General features: G+C 40.7%; 1 protein-coding gene across 2 annotated transcripts in view; it reads right to left on the reverse strand.

Moving 5' to 3' along the window:
- Positions 1-7,332: 7,332 nt before the first annotated feature.
- Positions 7,333-20,358, reverse strand: part of KIAA0753 (KIAA0753 ortholog) — a 56,358-nt gene continuing 43,332 nt past the window's right edge. For both annotated transcript variants that reach the window (XM_089683790.1, XM_089683792.1), the window contains exons 12-17: positions 17,951-18,020; positions 16,646-16,795; positions 16,238-16,316; positions 16,013-16,133; positions 12,144-12,353; positions 7,333-10,602 (exon numbers count right to left, since the gene is read on the reverse strand). In XM_089683790.1, the coding sequence (XP_089539916.1) occupies positions 10,476-10,602; positions 12,144-12,353; positions 16,013-16,133; positions 16,238-16,316; positions 16,646-16,795; positions 17,951-18,020 (757 nt within the window). In that variant the 3' untranslated portion in view covers positions 7,333-10,475. The remainder of the gene's footprint in view (positions 10,603-12,143; positions 12,354-16,012; positions 16,134-16,237; positions 16,317-16,645; positions 16,796-17,950; positions 18,021-20,358) is intronic.

The following is a 20,358-nucleotide window of genomic DNA, read 5'->3' on the forward strand; positions in this document are numbered from 1 at the left end:
ATGGGACACTATTCATCCCACTGACATCAGTGATGGGGCGCTAGTCCTCCCACTGCAAAATTACAGTTATGAAGTAGCAACGAAAATAATTTTATGGTTGGGGGTCACCACAACATGAGGAACTGTATTAAGGGGTCGCAGCATTAGAAAGGTTGAGAACCACTGCATTAGAGGAACTGAATGTATTTTCTTGAGGAGATTATGGGGGAATATGATCAACATGTATAAATACATAGGTGGTCCATATAGTGAACTTGGTGTAAAGTTCTTCTCCTTAACCCCTTCCCGCCGACGCCTCCCGGCCCTTTAAGAGATTCTGACATCGGGAGGCGGGGCGGTGGGGGCGTGGTTTAGGAATCATGTGACCGCCGTGATGACGCGTCACGGCGGTCACATGATCGGGAAAGGTCCCGTTCGAAAGAGCGGAGCGGGACCTTTCCGTGAGTACTACACATGTGTGCGGGGAGCGCGCAGGGCGCGCGCTCTCAGCACATATGTATTTAGTTCCATGGACGCAAATGTGCGGCCGCTCGGCGTCTAGGCCCAGACGCCGGGAGGCCGCACATCTGCGTGCGGCCGGCGCAAAGGGGTTAAGGTTATCACAGAGGACAAGGGGGCACTCTTTATGTCTTGAGGAAAGAAGACTTATTCTCTAGATATGGAAAGGTTCCTTCACAGAGCTGTGAAAGTGTGGTATAGACACCCTCAAGAGTTGGCCAGTTCAGTAGATTACTTTTAAAAAATGCCTGGATTCTTTCCTAGATACACATAATATAACTGGATACTAACATTTATAGGTAAAGTTGATCCAGGGGAAATCAGATTGCCTTTTTGGGGATCAGGAAGGATTTTTTTCTCCTGCAGGAACAAATTGGATCATGCATTGCTGGGGGGGGGGGTTGCCTTTCTCTGGATCAACTGTGAGTATAGGATATAAACATTCTTTCCCCTTTTATGGTTGAACTAGATGGACTTTTTTTTCAGCCAGACTAACTATGTAACTGTGTAACTGTATGTAACGCAGAAAAAATAAAAAAGCTTGTGAACGAAAAGGGCCCAGCAGGGAACAGGTCCTTACTCCCAAACACTAGGCAGAAATACCTTGCTTTCCTAAAGCAGAGAGGGGGTTTTATGCCCAGAGAGGACTGCCCATAGGAGGTAGCAAGTTTTTTTTCTGCCAAGTGTTCTACTGCTATAGCTGGCGCTATAAAACCCTGTTTGGTCAAGACTAAAGAGAGGCTTTGTCAATGAACGTGAGAGAAAATGTTTTTTTTTACATTGTATAGGGAGTGGAAGGGTTACATCCTTTTTTAAAACATTTTTCCATATCTTTTTATGCTGTCTGGCACCTGTCACAAGGCCAGTAAGTGAAGGGACACTGACAGTAACACAAAAAAGTATAAGATCTTCTAATCCACACTCTAAAGATAAACTATTATTAGAAGCTGCTTACACAACAATAAAAGCACTAAAAGAAGTTAACCACTTGCCCATCAGAGGATTTACCTCCCTTCCTGACCAGGTCATTTTTTGCATTACAGTGCTGCGTTACTTTAACTGACAAGTGCGCAGTCATGCAACGCTGCACCCCAATGAATTTATGTCTTTTTCCCACAAATGGAGCTTTCTTTCAGTGGTATTTGATCACCTCTGATGTTTTTATTTTCTGGGCTATTAACATAAAAAGGCTGACAATTTTGAAATAAAAATATAAAACATTCAGTAAAAAAATTTTAAAAATCTAATTTTGTTATAAATTTAGGTCAAAATGTATTCTGCTACATCTTTGTTAAAAACAAAATCCCAATACATGTAAATTGATTGGTTTACGTGGAAATTACAGTTTCTACAAATGGTGGAATTTTTCTTTTTTTTTTATACCAGTAATGGCAGTGATCAGCGACTTATAGCAGGACTGTGGCAGGCATTCTGACACTGGGGGGGGAACTGACTAACTGCCGCTGAAATCCGCACTGACACTAATACAGTGATCAGTGCTAATAAAAAGCACTGACACTGTACTAATGACACTGGGCAGAAAGAGGTTAACATCTGGGGTGATCAAAGGGTTAACTGTGTGCGGTTTTACTGTGTAAGCATGCTGTTTTGTATTGCTCTGCTATGCAGAGAAATGTAAAGCAGCATGCTGGTGCTGACAGCAGAGAGATCTGTATTGTTTACTTACAGACCTCTCCTTTGTCACTGTTCTTCAGCGATCGCCGGGTGCCGGTGGGGGATCTCCGTCCAGGACGACAGCTTCGACAGCTGAAGCGGCGTTTGTCCGCTACCCGGGAATACAAAATCACGTATATACAGATGTGTTCAAAATAATAGAAGGATTTTGAGCTTTATTCACTTTTTTCAACACACTGCTAATAGCTTTTATTTCCATACACACAAATGCATTGGGAACATTACACATTATATTCCAAACCAAAACATGAAGAAAAATATATCAAATTTGTGTTGTTCCTCTAAAAAAAATTTAAGAAAAGTGAATATTAGACTGTTCAAAAAAATAGTGTTTGTATTCTTCTTTACAAACTCAAACATTCACTATATAAACTGAAAAATGTTTGAAGATTTTGCTTTCCTTTGAATCACTTAATTAATATTTAGTTGTATAAGCACTGTTTCTGAGAACTGCTGTACATCTGTGTTGCATGGAGTCAACCAACTTCTGGCACCTGTGAACAGGTATTCCAGCCCAGGATGATTGGACTACATTCCACAGTTCTTCTCTATTTCTTGGTTTTACCTCAGAAACTGCATTTTTGATGTCACCCCACAAGTTTTCTATTGGATTAAGATCCAGGGATTGGGCAGCATGACCTCTTCAAGTATTCTGATGTATTCAAACTGATCCATGATCCCTGGTGTGCAATAAATAGGCCCAACACCGTAGTATGAGAAACATCCCCATATCATGATGCTTGCGCAACCATGCTTCACTGTCTTCACAGTGTACTGTGGCTTGAATTCAGTGTTTGGGAGTCGTCTGACAAACTGTCTCCGGCCACTAGACCCAAAAAGAACAATCTTACTTTCATCAGTCCACAAAATGTTGCGCCATTTCTCTTTAGGCCAGTCAATGTGCTCTTTGGCAAATTGTAATCTCTTCAGCACGTCTTTTTTTCAACAGTGGGACTTTGCGGGGGCTTCTTGCAGATAGCTTGGCTTCACATAGGCGTCTTCTAATTGTAACAGTACTCACAGGTAACTTTACACCTTCTTTGATCTTCCTGGAGCTGATTGTTGGCTGAGTCCTTGCCATTTTGGCTATTCTTCTATCCATTCGAATGGTAGTTTTTTGCTTTCTTCCACGTCTTTCAGGTTTTGGTTGCTATTTTAAAGCATTTACGATCATTTTAGCTGAGCAGCCTATCATTTTCTGCACTTCTTTATATGTTTTCCCCTCTCCAATCAACTTTTTAATCAAGGTACGCTGTTCTTCTGAACAATGTCTGGAACGACCCATTTTCCTCAGAATTTCAGAGAGAAATGCACTGTAACCAGCATGTACAACATTTGCTGCCTTCCTTCCTTAAATAAGGGCAATATTTGCCACCTGTTTTTCAAAGAACGAATGACCTCACTAATAGAACTCCACACTGCTATTATTTTGAACATGCCCCTTTCAATTAGTGATTCAATTACACAGAATCAGCAGCATGCATGTCATGACTGTTGGGTCTCTTGGATTTCTATTACTCTACTACACCTGCTAGTAAATTATTTGCCATGTAGAAATATCATTTCTACCAAAAACAGTGGTTGATCAGGTTAGTGATGTCTGACTGCTATTATTTTGAACACAACTGTATACGTGATTTTGCGCAACCCTGCTGCCCTGTAGTGGTTAAATTCGTCTGCACACTATCAAGAATGAATCATTTTGCCTGGAATTCCACTCTAAGGCCTTGTTCACATAGGCTTCAGATGCTTGCACAACTCTTCAAAATTTCTGCCTCTAAGTAACAAAAGGAGCACAAGCTGGTGGGAATCTATGGCAGGTTTCTATATACTGCCTCTGTTAATCAGGTGCGGACCCACGCTAGTTTCTGTTTCACTCTGAATTCAAAACAGGTGCAGAGGGCGCAGATAGACACCACTTCTAACAAATTCCTGTGTCGTTATAATGGTGCAGAAGGCTTAGTTAAAGCGGAGCTCCACCAAAAAGGGGACGTTCTGCTGTAAGGCTTTGTCCCCCACTCCCTGTCAAGGACTGGCACCTTTGGGAAACGGGGGGGGGGGGGGGAACACCAGAGGGGACGGTTAGGGGGTATCCAAGTTTGACAGGTACCCGCTTCCTACAGTTTTTGTAGCTGCTGACTTTTTTTTTTTTTTTTTTAATTTGACTGGAGCTCCGCTTTAATTCCCCAGACTGTGTACAGCAAACTTTTGCAATGCTTTTGGAAATATCTAAGCTGCCTTGTTGAAGCCATTAGAGAAAACATACAGTTCCTGTATGTGGATGTTAATCAGACTATTTAACAGTGCCAAGTGTCATTTTGAATGAGTGGCTAGCAGGCCATGAAGCTTGGTAAAAAGGTTGCTAGCAGCTTGTTTAAAGTGACAGCCAGCACAACCATTATGATCTGTGTTTAACAATCCCATACTAGAACTGGAGTATTTTGTAAACAAGACCTAGAACAGCCTCAATATTGCTCTAAAATCACTAAAAAAAAAAAAACACAAGACAGAAACGTGAGGGTTATTTACTAGACTGGAGAGTGCAATATCTGGTGCAACTCTGCATAGAAATAAATCAGCTTCCAGGTTTTATTGCTAAAGCTTAATTTAGTGAGCTGAAGTTAGAACCTGATTGGCTACCATGCACAGCTGCACCAGATTCTGAGTACTCCAGTTTTAGAAAATCAACCTCATGGTGTCTGCCACTGCAGATCTACTGAAAATACAAGTTGCCTGGCTGTCGGAGTCACTAACCTGGAACAAGCTCACTGCTAGTGACGTTAAAACTGTACACTCTTTCTAGGTCAGTCACTTAAAGCCCAACCTCAGGATCTCATTCCCCCAAAAAAAGTATGCACACCTACTTTTCTAGGTGTCTTCCCTCCAGTATGGTCATGTTACTGGTCACTTATTCTTCCTCTATTGGTGGGTGGATCCTAACTGCTGCAGACATGATGCTGGCAATTATTCAGCTCAGAACAGGAGCTGTGAACTGGTGACCAGGTGAATCTCTGAGGGACAGCATCAAAGATCATGTAAATATAGGAGTCGGAGCTGCTTTTTAATTTGAATGACTGCTGGGGGATTCACTTTTTTTATTTGAGCTTAAATTGAGATTAAATCAAAGCCAGTGAGTGAATATGAAAGCCTGGCAGCTGTAATGGTTTGTAGGGTGAGTGATCAGCCTGGGGCAAACCACAAAATGAAAAAAAGAAAAAAAAAAGTACTAGTTACATATGATCACTGCTGTTAATTGCATTAATAGGCCCTGCCTAAATGTATATATCATGTAAATAAGTAAATGATTTCATTTAACAAAATGTTAGGAAAGGCATTTTATGTTGACATTCTTGCTTGCCCCAGGTCAATGACTCATTAAGTAGTAAAACAAGAGTTGAGGGTTTAGTGCCAGAGCATGCACCTTTAAAAAACAAAGACAACATCTATAAATGAATCCAGCAGATTTCCTGTAAACAATTAGAATGCCAAGTTCATTAGTGCAGATTAAACACTAGAAGAATGGATCTAAATTCTTGCTCTGGGCAAGATATTTCTACAAACCAGTCCAGAACACCGTTATTAACTAAAACATAACACACTGATGAAGTGACAAACCACGCAAACAGCAAAGTGACAATTATAAAACAAAAAACACACCAGCACATTTGTGAAATAAGTTATTTTATAAATACACACTTAATTATTTTTACAAAACAATGTTCTTACAAAATTGTGTATCTTGTGTGAAGATGAATAGGAAACCTTGACTTTCCTGGAAAGTTAAATCTCTAGATCACATGATTTCTACATATCCATCCCTGAGAAATCATGGGTGTGACATGCCCAAATGCGAAAATCACATTTTTTCTGAGCTCTTGGGATGAAAGATTGGTCCTCCTAAAAATATGAATGTTGTAAAATTATTTTCTTGGAGTTTTGAAGGACACAGAAATTCAGATACTGTCAGGTTAAACTGCCACCTACAGGATTGGACACTATCAAGCACAAAAATTGTAGGCTAGCCCCAGGGTAACCATTTTCCACCCAACTTGATTCTTTTTTCTAGTGTGGTAGGAGAATAAACTTTTTTTCTCCACTCTGGACCATGCTGGTCTTTCCTAAGCCTGACTTTGGAATGCCATACCCAGACCACATTGGACATGTTGAACATGTGGATGTGGGGCTAGCCTGGAATGTGACCTTCAGATGCTGGGCTCTGCATTGTGGCAAATTCATGTACCGTATTTCCCGGCGTATAAGGTGACTGGGTGTATAAGACGACCCCCTAATTTTCCAGTTAAAACATAGGTTTTGGGCTATACTCGCTGTATAAGACTACCCCCCTTCTGAGGCAACACCATTTAAAAAAATCAGATTTTTTAACTAAAATGGTTATGACTTACCAGTACTTAAAATCCTTCAAAATCCTCATGTTCATCCTCTGACATCAGTAGTTCATGAATGACATCTTGTGATACATTTGTAAGACAGTCATCATATGGATCAAATTCCAAATCAGATGGTTACCGCTGGATGTGCGGTAATACGGTAGCTTCAGCTACATACAGTATACAGTATATATACAGCCCGCTGGATGTGCAGTAATGTACATACAGTATACTGCGCTGAGCCAAGCTGGCTCAAAACAAATGTCCCTATGACAGATTAATCTGTCAGCCCGCTGGATGTGCGGTATATACAGTATACTGAGCCAAGCTGTTTCAAAACGTACCGGTACGTGCCTACGGTAATCAGACCGCTGGATGTGTATATGTACAGTAGCTGTGGCTACATACAGTATACGCTGGGCCAATCATGGTGAGCGATGTATTCTACTAATGAATACAAAGCCTGCTCGGATTGGCTGAGGTTGTGACATCATCAGCCCACCTCTCTGACTCAGCCAATCTGAGCAGGCTTTGTATTCATTAGTAGAATACATCACTCGCCGTGATTGGCCCAGTGTATACTGTATGTAGCCACAGCTACCATACATAAACGCATCCAGCGGGCTGATTACAGTAGGGACGTACCGGTACGCTTCTGAAACCGCTTGGATCAGCGCAGTATACTGTATATACCGCACATTCAGCGGGCTGACAGATTAATCTGTCATAGGGACATTTGTTTTGAGCCAGCTTGGCTCAGCACGGTATACTGTATGTACATATTACCACACATCCAGCCAGCTTCACCCAAACAAACTCAAGGTTCACCTTTTATACCCCGCGTATAAGACGACCCCAGATTTTTGGGGTATATTTTTAACTATAAAAAGTAGTCTTATACGCCAGAAAATACTGTACTTGTAAAAGTTAATAGTGGAGCGGTTTCAAGAGCAGCGGCATTGCCACAGCATTTGCCCCATCTGACTCTCTTCGCTGAATTATGCCATTACTTTGAGGGAACCCACACCAGCAACGTGGAATCTGGTAATCTTTTAGTTTTAAGACTTTACCCCCTTCCCTGTTGTCAGGAGTCTTTACTGCAACTCAAGACTTTGCAGTCAGGATCATTGAGAAATTCAGTAAGCCTAGTTTCACACTAGTGCAACGGGAACGGCGTGTGATTCAGACAGGAATCGCACTGCATTCCTGTTCAAATCACATGTGATTCTTTGCGGTGCAATTTGAGCCCATTCATTTTGTATAGGCTCAAATCGCACCACACAGAAAAGGTGCAGGCATCTTTTTTTTGCCGCTCTGGCATTGGAACGGATCGGATTGAATGCATGTGATCTGATTCTTGCAATCGCACTGCTTTTTTTTACCTGTTTTGGGGTGCCATTAATTTAACTGACACCCACAGCAGATCGCATGAAAGCGATGCGATTTCAATGTAGTGCAGGAAGTGCACAGGATTCACTGTGTTTTCCACATCGCATATATGTGAACCTAGGCTAAATCTGGCTCTAAGCATGCCCCAGCTCAATCTTCTGCATGGTTTATCTCTGACCATCCTGAGGCCTTGGAACAGGCCAGGCCACTGGTTGCAGTGACCATCTTTGACTCAGAGTCCCAACAGTCTATTTATGAAGAGAGGGTTTTGAGGCACCTCAGTCTCCAGCTCTCACCCCAGAATTACAAGAGGTATTTCAGACCTTATTTATGCACTGCGTACCTCCCACCTCCCTGGAGAATTGGCCTGTGAACTGGAAAACACCCTGAAGGTTTGTGGGGACCCTGTCCAATTGTCCTGTAGGGGGCATTATAAAACATCAATATCTGAATTCCTGTGTCCTCTATGGACTCCAAGAAAAAGATTTTATGACAAATACAAAAATCCTAATTTTAGGTGGACTGATCCCTTACCCCAAAGGCTCAGAAACAAAAAGGTGATTTTTTACATTTGGGCTTGTCATGTCTGCTAATTCTCAGGGATGGATTACTCCTTCCTGATGCAGAAATCATGTGATTTAGAGACTTCACTATGCAAAAAATGGACCAGAAAGGCACTCATATTTCAGCTTTGTATAAATGACAGAACGGTACCGTGCCCAATAGCCCTGCATTTCTTTGAAACTCCAACAATGAGATCTCATCTGCAATTACTGTCTTAGTTCTCTGCCAGTTGTATTTGCAATGGGAGTCTCTCATTTTCTGCTGTGACAAATACAAGAAGGACTGGAGAACGCACCATCTACCAACATAGAATAAATTGAAGCCTTAAATCTGAATGTTCCAAAAGGGATGGGGGCTTAATGTTTATGAGTTTGAGGTTTGCAAGGGCTGACTCTTATTGTAAACAAAAGTTTAAGGATAAATAAGTAGATATGGACACTGCTAAAACAGCTAGGAGATGACCCAAATGTAACATTTAAAAATGTTGGGCACTGCACTTTTTTTTATAAAGCCTTGAAGTATATGTATTTGTGCAAATGAATACAAGTAGAGGCAAGTGATTAAGCCCCCTCACCGCCCTGGACAAATATGGCCACATATTTCATTTGTATTTCCCTTATAATTAATCTTTGTAGGCTGCCTTCTCTAATTTAAAATATCAGTAAACAGGTTAGTGTAATGTATTACAAAAACTCCAAATACAAAAATACATAGAAAGTTTGTAGCTGTTGAGGTAGCATTTACAGAGTAGATTGTACATAAAAAGTATGTATAAGAATACAAAATTAAAAAACAGCAGTCTCGGCTTATAAACAAATATAAAAACTCCATTAGCAATATTTTAAAATAGAAAAAAAATGAAAAGTGGCTCTAAAATAATGAGGAATTTATCACAGTTAAAAAATGAGTCCACCAAAAGAGCAAAGACAGGACTTGCCGCCAATAAAACTGGTAAGTATTAATAATCTTTTTGGCAGGAGCCATTTTTAAGAAGAAAAATATTTTGGCAAGAGACACTTTAACTAATATTGCTACTCATGCATAATGCTAAACTCCAAGTAGAATCCCCAAAGTACCTGTTATCCCATAATCAGCCATAGCTGTTTAAAGTGGTTCTAAAGGCAGAAGGTTTGCTTCCCCCCAGCCCCCCTCCTTACCTGAGCCCCATACTGATCCAGCAATGTGCATGAGAGCAGCGGCTCTCCTGGATCTCTTTCTTCATCAGCTCACACAGCAATGGGAGCCATTGGCAACTGCTGCTCTCAATCACAGCCAGTAAGCCAACGAGGAGAGAGCAGGGGTGGGGCTAAGTCACAATGTGTGTGTCAATGGACAATGTTCATTCATAGGAGCGTGTCTCAGAAGCGAGGCTTGCTATTGGGGTCAGTTGGCATAGGGGAGGAGCTAGGACCGCCCATGAGGGACCCAAAAAGAAGAGGATCAGGGCTGCACTGTGTAAAACCATTGCACAGAGCAGGTAAGTATAACATGTTTGTTATTTAAAAAAAATCAAATAAAACACGAGTCTTTAGTATCACTTTACTGAGGCACCCACACTGGACTGTGATGCCAAAGGGAATCTGACTTCTAAATTCAAACATACCATTTGAACATTGGGGAAGTTTGGCATTGAGTGTGGGATACATAGAAGGGTTTTTTTTCCTCCCTCATAAATGACTCGCTCAGGCACTATGTGGTGCCTGCACTTAGGTGCTAATAAAATAGGGGCTGTTGCCATTTGTTTGTACTGCTAATAGAATAATTCCCTTACCTATCAACTGTTCTTTACCCCTAAGCTGGTACACAAGCCTTTACAAGCTGCTACAGCTATCAAGTGACGTGTTGGGAGAAACCCTTTCTTCCTTTCATTTGATTGAGGGGTAGTATTGTACACACATTGTAGGGAACTACAACATTAAGACAGCAAAGTAACCAGGAAGATTAATGGTTGTTTTCTGCAGGTTCCATAAACTCTGAAGTGAAGACAGCTTCAGCGTACTCATCACAAAGGTCATGTAGCTCTGCTGCTACCTCACCTAAAGCGTCATTCATGAGATCTTCTGCCAAGCTGTAAAACAATGAATAAAGGGAATTACAGAAGAGTATCATAATTCCATCCATGTTACTAGCGAAGATAAAGTAAGGTAGATGACTAAAGTAAAGCATTCCACGTATTAATACTTCCACAGTTCAAGTAAAAACTATTATACAAGCACGTAAGGGCCCTTTCACACTGCAGACATGTTTTAATGCACTGTAAACTGCATCTAAGGCACAAGGGGACAATTATCTTCATTAGCACAGTGCATGTAGCATGGTTTTTTAATTCTCCTTGTTAATCTTTAGAGCAGTTTCCAGTAAGCATATTTTCCACTGAATGGCCATGCACTGTATGTTTACTGCATAAAAAAAAAACACACTGCAACACAATAAAAAATGCATACAATGCATATTAAAGTGGAACTTCACTCTCTCAATCAACATTGACCATTTTTAATCCTTATGCTGCTAACATTATTAAAAAGATAGGAAAGTATATCATATTTACTTGTTTTAAACTTTTTTTTTACATTTCTTTAGTTACTTCCTGGTTTCCATGCTTTGGCAAATGATTTCATACATCCCAGGAGCCTTCGGGAGGGGAGGGAGGGTTCTGAGCTCAGCCAATGCCTGAGCTAAGGGCATATGGATTCCAGGAAGTAAATACTACATGAATCATCTGCCCTTACTCAATATGGCCACTGCCAGAAATACCAGGGGGTGTTTTCCAAACTTAATTCTCAGCAAAATAAAGCATGGAGACATGGATGGATGGGTGAGTTTGCTCTGAATATTAACAATGAATTAAATAGCATTTTTGGTTTGTGGTGTTCAAATTCAGTGCAGTTCCACTTTAAGCTCTGCAGCTCAGAGATGCAAATGGCCAAAAAAGTGAACCTTTTATGGAAAAAGTATCTAAAGGTGCTCTTACTGGCCTCCTCATGAAAATGCTAATTATCTGGCTCCAATACATCAATATTTCTCAACGAGGATTCCATAAAACACTTGATTTCCTATAGTAGTTTCTAGGGCTTCCATCAGCGTGAAAAGTAGCCAAAGGTTTTAAAGGCACACTACAAATTTTACTGTCTGTGTTTTAGCCCTGGTTCACACTGGATCCGACTTTGAAATCATGTGACGTCTCTTAAAGTCGCATGATTTCAAAGTCACATATCAGTGCAACTTGGCACACATCTGTGCAACTTCATGCACAGATGTCTATGCAAGCCACATCTAAAAGTGCAAAAAACAGTGCAGGAACTACTTTCAAACTGTTTCATTGTGGACAATACTGTGTAACTTGTCATGCAATTTTAAACTGTAAAATCGAATGACAAGTCGCACAGGTGTGAAACAGGGCTTAATTATTTCTATATCTACAATTTACCTATAGCTTTAATGAACCAAAAGCTGTAAATATCTTAATTACTAGGAGGTTTTCCCTGAGATCTGAAAAGGATTGCAAAGGTTTCACCCTAGCAAAAGGCTAAGAATGGCCATATTTTTAAAAATATATCTTATTGCTTTCCTGCCAATGACTTAAAGTGACTTATTACACTAATCACTTACCTCTCAGCAATGTGCCATGGGTTGAAAGCACCCACTTCCTCATGAGATGTCAGCCGAAGGTGTCTGTCAAATTTCTCTCCATAATTTTGAATACTTTGTAGCATCTGATGAGGAACAGAGATCCTAAGTCCTTTATCTTGTGATGGTGGATGCCGAATAAAATGGTGCGGAGGGGATCGAGACAACTCTTCTCTGTTTATTTGCAGTGAACTACAATAGAGAAAAATAAAAGTTTGTTGTGTATAGAATAAGAGTCAATACTGACAATTCATTAAAGAGGTTTTCCACTTTAAGAAAAGAAAGTGGAACCCCAGCTTTGCAGTTTTATATGCATAATATATAATAAGAGCAACAGCTGAGTTCTTATCTTCCAGTTATTTATGGGGGAAAAGGGAATGAAAACAGTCCACATTCTCTCATATAACTGCTTTTATAGTCAACAGCAAGGCACTTATCCTCTGTTGTTTAGAAGAAAAAAATCTGGTTATTTTGCTATCGTACTGGTCATAGCAAACCAATGTATGCAAAGTAATAACTATGATCTAAAGACAAAAACTCCTTAATGTGCTCAAAGCGACCACTACTTTTATGACTACATTACTCTAAAGTAGAACAAAGGCCTCCCATTAAAAAATATGAGCTGCAGTACATTGTTATAGGCACGTGGACTTACAGTTTTCTATTAATCCTCCTGCAAATTCACACAAATACCTTTTGATCAAGCAAAGTGAAGTCCACCTAATGTACTGCTTCCTGTGATAGTGTGGCAACAATGCTTCACTGCTCCTAAATTCAGAGTAGAGTTGACACTTTCATATGAGCTGTCTGCTTGCAGTACAGTGGGAAACATGTTTCAGGGTGGCCTGGCCAGCAGCATTGCCACTGCTGTTTCACAAGTTTATCAGTCAGCACCTGGTCACACCAAGTCCTGCCAACTTCTTTTTGGATTGACAGCACTGCCTGTTACTGAAACTCTCCAACTGTGAGTTGCAGTGTCTGGGAGGTCGAGTGTTAGACACAGATGGAGGATTCACCTTCGTCAAGAAAATATTTTTTTTTTTACTTGTGCAGAACACAGTAACTGAATTTGGGACCTATTGTAACTGTTATACAAGAGACTTTAAATTTGATTTTCAAAATTTCACATGGTTCTAATTATACTGCCTTCCAAGTTTACATATAGACCAAGCTGTCCAACAAAAGAGACTTTGGCAGTGGTTGGGACAAACTGTAACACTGCTTATATTAAAAACCTTGTGGACACAGGTGATCATTCTAAGCAGCTGGAGGACAATTTGATCCGCATGTAAAAGGTGCAGGAAACTATACTGGAATGAAACATCCCAAGTAACCTCTCTCATTTCTGCTGTGCATTATGCGAATAGACAAGCACAGACCTTCATGATGGCCAGTAAACCATTCTTGCTGCACATGACACTGTTTATAACTTTAGACATGGAATTAAGGACCCAATATAAAGTGGCAACTGTTTGGCTCAGTTTGAAGTTAGTAAAAATGAACTAAAAGAGAAGTTTTTTTCCCCAAAATTATACTTACCTAGGTAAATGTAGCATCAGTCTGATGCTGCATCTGCCCCCTGTGTTGACCGTTGAGTTCTCACTGCTGCTATGAGCAGTGACTGTCAGTCACTGATGTCTGCTCTGATCCCCCCTCCCCCAAACACACTGGAGCGCTGGGCTGTGGAGGGGGAGGGATTGGCTGGCTCAAGCGCTCAGCGACTTGTCGAGAGACTGAGGCAGGTACTGCTCCAGACTCTGGGTGGATTCCAACTTCGGGATCTTTCCTCAGCCTAGACTGGCTGAGTGACGTCAGCCAACAGCTGACTTCAGCCCGCTGTCAGCTGAAAATGGGTCACAGGAGTGCAAAACGAACTGCATTCCTGTGATCCAGGCAAAAGAGCGCTGGCTGTACTTCTCCTCTAATGGATGAGTTCACCTTTGTTCACCATTTTTTTTCAAAATTCCAGCTCACCTATGTACCAATATAGCATTAATCTACTTATTTTGCAGAAATCCAAAAGCTTTCCATTTTTTCTACCCACCTTTATGTCAGTGTCCCGATGGCTGTCTAGAAAGCTTTTCTATTACTTCTGCCTTATTTCCTGCAGAGACTTCAGGTCATGACACAGGAAGGAGTTGACCAGCTGACCTCATTAGCACGCACCCTGCATCATCTACTCTCCTACCTCCCACCAATGTCCAGGTGCATGACTATTAAATGAAATGCAATCAATCAGTGATCACAGTTCTCACTAAATACACAGACATGAATTTTTATTTTTCTACCTTATCTTTCATCTTGCATAGATCATTCATTTGGCAGAGTGTACTGAGTGAACAGAACTGTAATACTGAAAGCAGGAAAATTGTGTTCTGGGTTCTGTAAAGTTCACATACACTATACAATCTGATTGTACATTCTCCTTTAAATCTACCATAAACTATGTAGTGCAAGGGCCTTCCTGATTGGATACAGAGTGACTGGGTAGGATTGGTGGGTCCTCCTATTTCCTAGTTCCGAAAAATCGAAAGGAAATTGTACACCAAGCGGCATTTCGCAAGGGAACATCTACACTGATCATCAGGGAATTAGTGTCCTGGTGATCAGTGTAGCCCCATCAGTGCAGCCAATAGTGCCCATCAGTGCCCATCTGTGCTGGCAATCAGTGCCCATCAGGTAAATCAGTGCTGCCTATTAGTGCCCATCAGCGCTGCCCATTAGTGCCGTCTAACAGTGCCCATCAGTGCCACCTATCAATGCCCATCAGTGTTGCCTAACAGTGCCCAACAGTGCGGCCTCACATTACCCATCAGTGCAGCCTCATCAGTGCCCATCAGTAGCTCCTTTTCAGTGCAGCCTATCAGTGCCCATCAGTGAAGGAGAAAAATTACTTATTTACAAAACTTTAACAGAAACTAAAGAAAACTTTTTTTAAAAAATGTGTGGTCTTTTTTTAGTTTGTTTAGCAAGAAATATAAACCCCAGTTGTGATTAAATACCACCAAAAGAAAGCTCTGTCTGTCTCAAAAAAAATTATAACAATTTGGTTTGCTTGATTGCACAATTGTCATTCAAAGTATGAGAACCTTGAAAGCTAAAACTTGGTCTGGGCAGGAAGGGGGAAAAAATGGCCGGTAGGCAAGTGGTTAATAGTCGTGCACCTGAAAGTGGGTGGGAGGTCGGCGGGTAGATAATGCAGGGTGTGTGCTAATGAGGTTAGCTGGTCAACTCCTTCCTGTGCCACGACCTAAAGTCTCTGCAGGAAATAAGGCCGAAGTAACAGAAAAGCTTTCCAGACAGCCATCTAGACACTGACATAAAGGTGGGTAGAAAAAATGGAAAGCTTTTGAATTTCTGCAAAAGAAGTACATTAATGCTATATTGGTACATAGGTGAACTGGAATTTAGAAAAAATTATAAAGGTGAACTTATCCTTTAAGCCGTTTTTTTTTTTAAGGTGACCCTGCTACACAGGCCAACAGAGGGTATACTCTGGCCATGTTTTTTTTGCATAAGACAGACAGATACATTAATAATTATGTAAATATTAGTAGACAATGTTTTTAAATAAATTAGTCACATATCCCGAAACCTACATACATATGCATTCCACATAAAACTATGTAACAAAAATCACTAAATATATATATAAAACAAATAAGATATATGATCCTAACTAGTATGTTGAAAAAGTTATTTTATTGAAGTTGTACTTTAACTATGCAGAACTAAAATATCAGCTGAAGTTGGCCTTCAAGTGATGGCAGCCATAAAATACTGGCAGGCTGGAGCATAAAAATAACAAAAATAAATAAAAGTTGTTTTAGTGAATATTATCCTCTACTTACTCTCCTTCTACAGGTTCCTCCAACAAAATTTCCACTAGAGGTTTCTGTTTCTCTGTAGACTTTGTGATTATAATGGGATGGGGAGAGCTGGGATTCTTGTCCATGTTTGCATGCAGTCGATCTGTAATGAGAGACCATCTTAGTAAGGGGATATACAATCAAAGACATTGCAAATATTTGCATGGATATTGTATGTGAACCAAAAAACAAATAATTGATATTTACCCTTTTCTTCTTGTGCCCAAAAATCTTGGTCTGAATAGACTATCTTGGTATACCTCTGACGAACTGATTCCTGGTATTTCTAAGATACCCCAGAAACAACACAAATAATTAGAACAGTTGCAGAGATATTCTGGTATCTTAAGAAAAATCAGATAAAGAAAATGATTCTGTAGAATAGACTATAGTTTGGAGATGATTCAGTATGAATCTTAAATATACTGTGGTGCCTAAGCTAGATGGAAACATATTTCGTAGTATACTCATGCTGTGAGTGCCCAGTCTGGATGAATAAAATTCAGAAGTATGAGTTTGGAATTAAAAGGCTAGGCAAAAATCAGTATGACTTATACAATGGATAGTATTTAAACAATGATTCCTATAACAGCAATATGGTCTCTTAAATCTTACCTCTATTTCCTCTAATCGCTCAATCATGGCCTCCAAGTTGATATCATCTTGCGGGATAATGTTGGCATACTCATTTCTATGGAACAAATTTAATTCCGGTAGACTGTCTTCCCTCCGATTTCCCGCTAAGGTGTTCTTTTGACTCTTGGGCTAAAAACAAAGCAGGCTTCAGCACTTAAAAAAAAATAAGTGAATAGCCTGAGCAGCTAGTTATTAACATGTCTCCCACCCGATAATCCCAAAAAAATATTGGAAAGATACTACAGTGCTAATCCTGAAATAAATAGCAATCAGTTAAGATGGTTGAGTAGTAGAATGGATATTAAAATTTATGGATTATTAGGTATCCATAGTATCCAGACTATATTTATCCAGAAAAATTACTGTATTGTTAATGAATAGTTGTGTCTTGAAAAACAGGACATTTCAATGTCTTAATTAGAAAAATCCAGTAACGATCTGCAAACATTATCTGCCCCAAATTAACTATTGTCAATGCAGAACAAGATGTGAACGTTATAGCTGACCAAATACTCCACTTACTTTTCTGTCTTCCTGGTTTTGAAATTTTAAAGCCTAACTCAACCTTTACAAATAAATAAATAAAATACCCAGAATGCTGCCATATTATTATTATACAGTATTTATATAGCGCCAAAAGGTTTGCTCAGCGCTGTACATTATAGTGGGGGACAGTACATGAGACAATACAGTAACAAAACAATACACGAGGGGTTCGAGGGCCCTGCTCTTTCAAACTTACAATCTAGGAGTTCCCATCCACTCCAGGACCTCTTCAATGTTGAATGACAGACCGCATTATCCAATAACCTGGCCATTATGGACACCCCCTCAAGAAGTGTGTCATCATGTCAAATTGTACAAACAAATGGTGACCACCCCAATCTATAATTAGCCTTTTCAGTAAGGAACACATGGAAGGGCAACACACATCAAAAACAAAAATTCCCAGCTCACTTACCAGCTAGTCTGCAACAAACCAAATTGACTCTGCCTAACAGTTCACATTAACAGCAAGGGGTTTAGTCACAGACATTTGCAAATATATGTGTAAGCCATATCAAGGCACCCCAATGTACTGTGGTCCCAAACCTAAAATTTATAAGTCTCCCAAATAGGAATTTTGTTTGTTGATGATGTGCATTGTTTTGCAACGCAAACATGGGAATTATTTTATTCAATGGAAATAAATTTACCACCAGTACTGTAAATGACCACTGAAAAGGTATGTTGTAGGGCAACTGCATAAGGCATCTTAACCTTTAATCCATTTTCAGGTTTTACCTGTTGTCTTGATGCATTTTTTTTTTCAAAATTGTCCTCCACCAACTCCTTTACTGCATGAACTTCTTCCCTGAATTGCAAACAAAACAAAAGTAAGCTGACTTCTCTAGCACCATGGCATTCATGTAATGCAAAGCACACTGTACTACACGCACTGTGAATCCAGGTATCCTATACTCCCCAATCGCAACCAAGATCTTGAAGCAGAACTTCCACCTCGGTGTAAAGGTCCACCTATTCAAGTTTTCCCTTCTCCCTAAAACGCTGCATAAAAAATACCTGTGGGGTAGAAAAATAGCTATATCACATACTTACCTGCTCACAGCATCTAGGCAAGGGTGACGTCATCTGCCTTCTGGATTCTATACATTTTGAGAAGCTCAAATCTCATGGGAAAACAATCCTGCCTTTCTCAACTGGGGTGTCGCAGCTAAGGTACTGTAACTTTTCATAATGCTGTATACATGTGCCTGTGTGTGTAGTTGTGTGCACATGTGTACAGGTGTTTGTGTACATGTGTATGCGTACGTACGTGTGTGTGTATACATGTGTGTGTGTGTACATATATGTGTGTGTGTGTGTGTCTGTGTATATGTGTTTGCATGTGTGTGTTTATTTTTATATGTATGTATATGTACTTTACTTTTACCTACTTACCGTCCGCCCTATAGCAGAAATACTGCTACAGGGCGACACCGGTGTACAAAATTACATACATATACGTAATTTCGCATTTCCGGGTAGGGGGCGTGCGAGCGCCCTACCCGCACCACAGATAGCAGCCTCCGGTGTCAATCACCAGGTCCCGGACGGTGATTACCCACCAGCGCCTGGTGATTGCAGAGGATTACCGACGGGGAGGAGGGCTGCTTTGTTTACCAACAGTCCTCCTTCCTGTCCAGTTTGGCCACACTGCTCTGAATGGCTGAGCAGAGCCATCCAGAGCAGTGTGCTTTACAGTGAAGCACACACACCCCCTCCCCCCAGTAAAACACTCCCAGCACACAGTTAATTCTTTGATCATCCCTCATTGATAACCCTTTCCTGCCCAGTGCCATTAGCACTGATCACTGTATTGGTGTCACTGGAGATGTCAGTGACATCAAGTCAGTTCCCCCCAGTGTCAGAATGTCTGCCGCAGTCCCCCCTATAAGTCCCTGATCACCGCCATAAGTCGCTGATCGACGCCATTATTAGTAAAAAAGAAAAAAAAAAATTACAGTATCTATATCACCATTTGTAAGCGCTATAACTTTCACGCAAACCAATTCATTTACACGTATTGGGATTTTTTTTAGCATAGACATGTCGCAGAATACATTTTGGCCTAAATTTATGACGAAATTTGATTTTTAAATTTGTTTTACTGAACATGTTTAACCGCTTCCATGCCGCCCTATAGTAGAAATACTGCTACAGGGCAGGACGGGTGCGCAAAATGATGTGTATATATACGTGATTCACACTCCCATGGTTTTCACGCCCCTCCCAGATAGCATCAGATTGCCCATCAGTACACAAGCAATCACATTTAACCCCTTGATTGCCAGGAAGACGCTCACACAATATAAACCTCCATTGCTAGTAGTGTCTGAACAGATCAATATCTTTGATCAGATCAGCACTATACCAGTGTTCACATTAGTATAGTGTCCTCAAAAATGCAGCGTTAGCGGCATCAGCCCCGGCACCTGCCAGCACCTGCATTTAGCCCCTACACTTACCCCCCCCCCTTCTCCCCCAGCAAGTGCAGTGTCAGTAGGTCATTGTCACTTGATACATTGCACACAAAACTGCAGTGTTTGCAGAATCAAGCCTGATCTCTATTAGCACTTGCCGGTAAATTTTTTGGTAGCGGTTCAAGCAGTCCCTGATAGCCAGGTGCTCTGTGGCGAGTCCCTTAAGTGCAGTACAAGCTGGTGCGGTGGCAGGCACAAGTAGTGTCCAGCAACTACCAAGAATTCGCACACAGGCCCGTAGAGCCCCTAGTATCCTTCCGGATGTGCTTGCAAATCCCGATTGGTAGCCCACAAATTCTGCAGCACCTGTACTTCCCCCATTCACTGCCCAACCCGGAATTCAGGTGGAAACATCACATTGATTTTTTGGAGCTGTTTTTCACACAAGATCTGAATGCATTGATTGTGGATCAAAGCAATTTATATGCACAACAGTTTATTGCCGCCAACTCAAATTCAAACCTTGCCAGACCATTCACATGGAAACCCATTACGGTTTCCGAATTTCAAGTTTTTTTGGGCCTAACCCTCAACATGGGCATTGCTAAAAAAAATGAATTGTGATTGTACTGGTCCACAGACCCGATTCATCATATGCCATGTTCTCTGCTGCCATGGACAGACATAGATATGAGTGTATAATGTGTTTTATGCATTTCAATAACACAC

Source organism: Staurois parvus, unplaced genomic scaffold (assembly GCF_062004578.1).
Source record: "Staurois parvus isolate SC_StPar_1 unplaced genomic scaffold, SC_StPar_1.0 ptg000321l, whole genome shotgun sequence".
Classification (NCBI taxonomy): Eukaryota; Metazoa; Chordata; class Amphibia; order Anura; family Ranidae; genus Staurois; species Staurois parvus.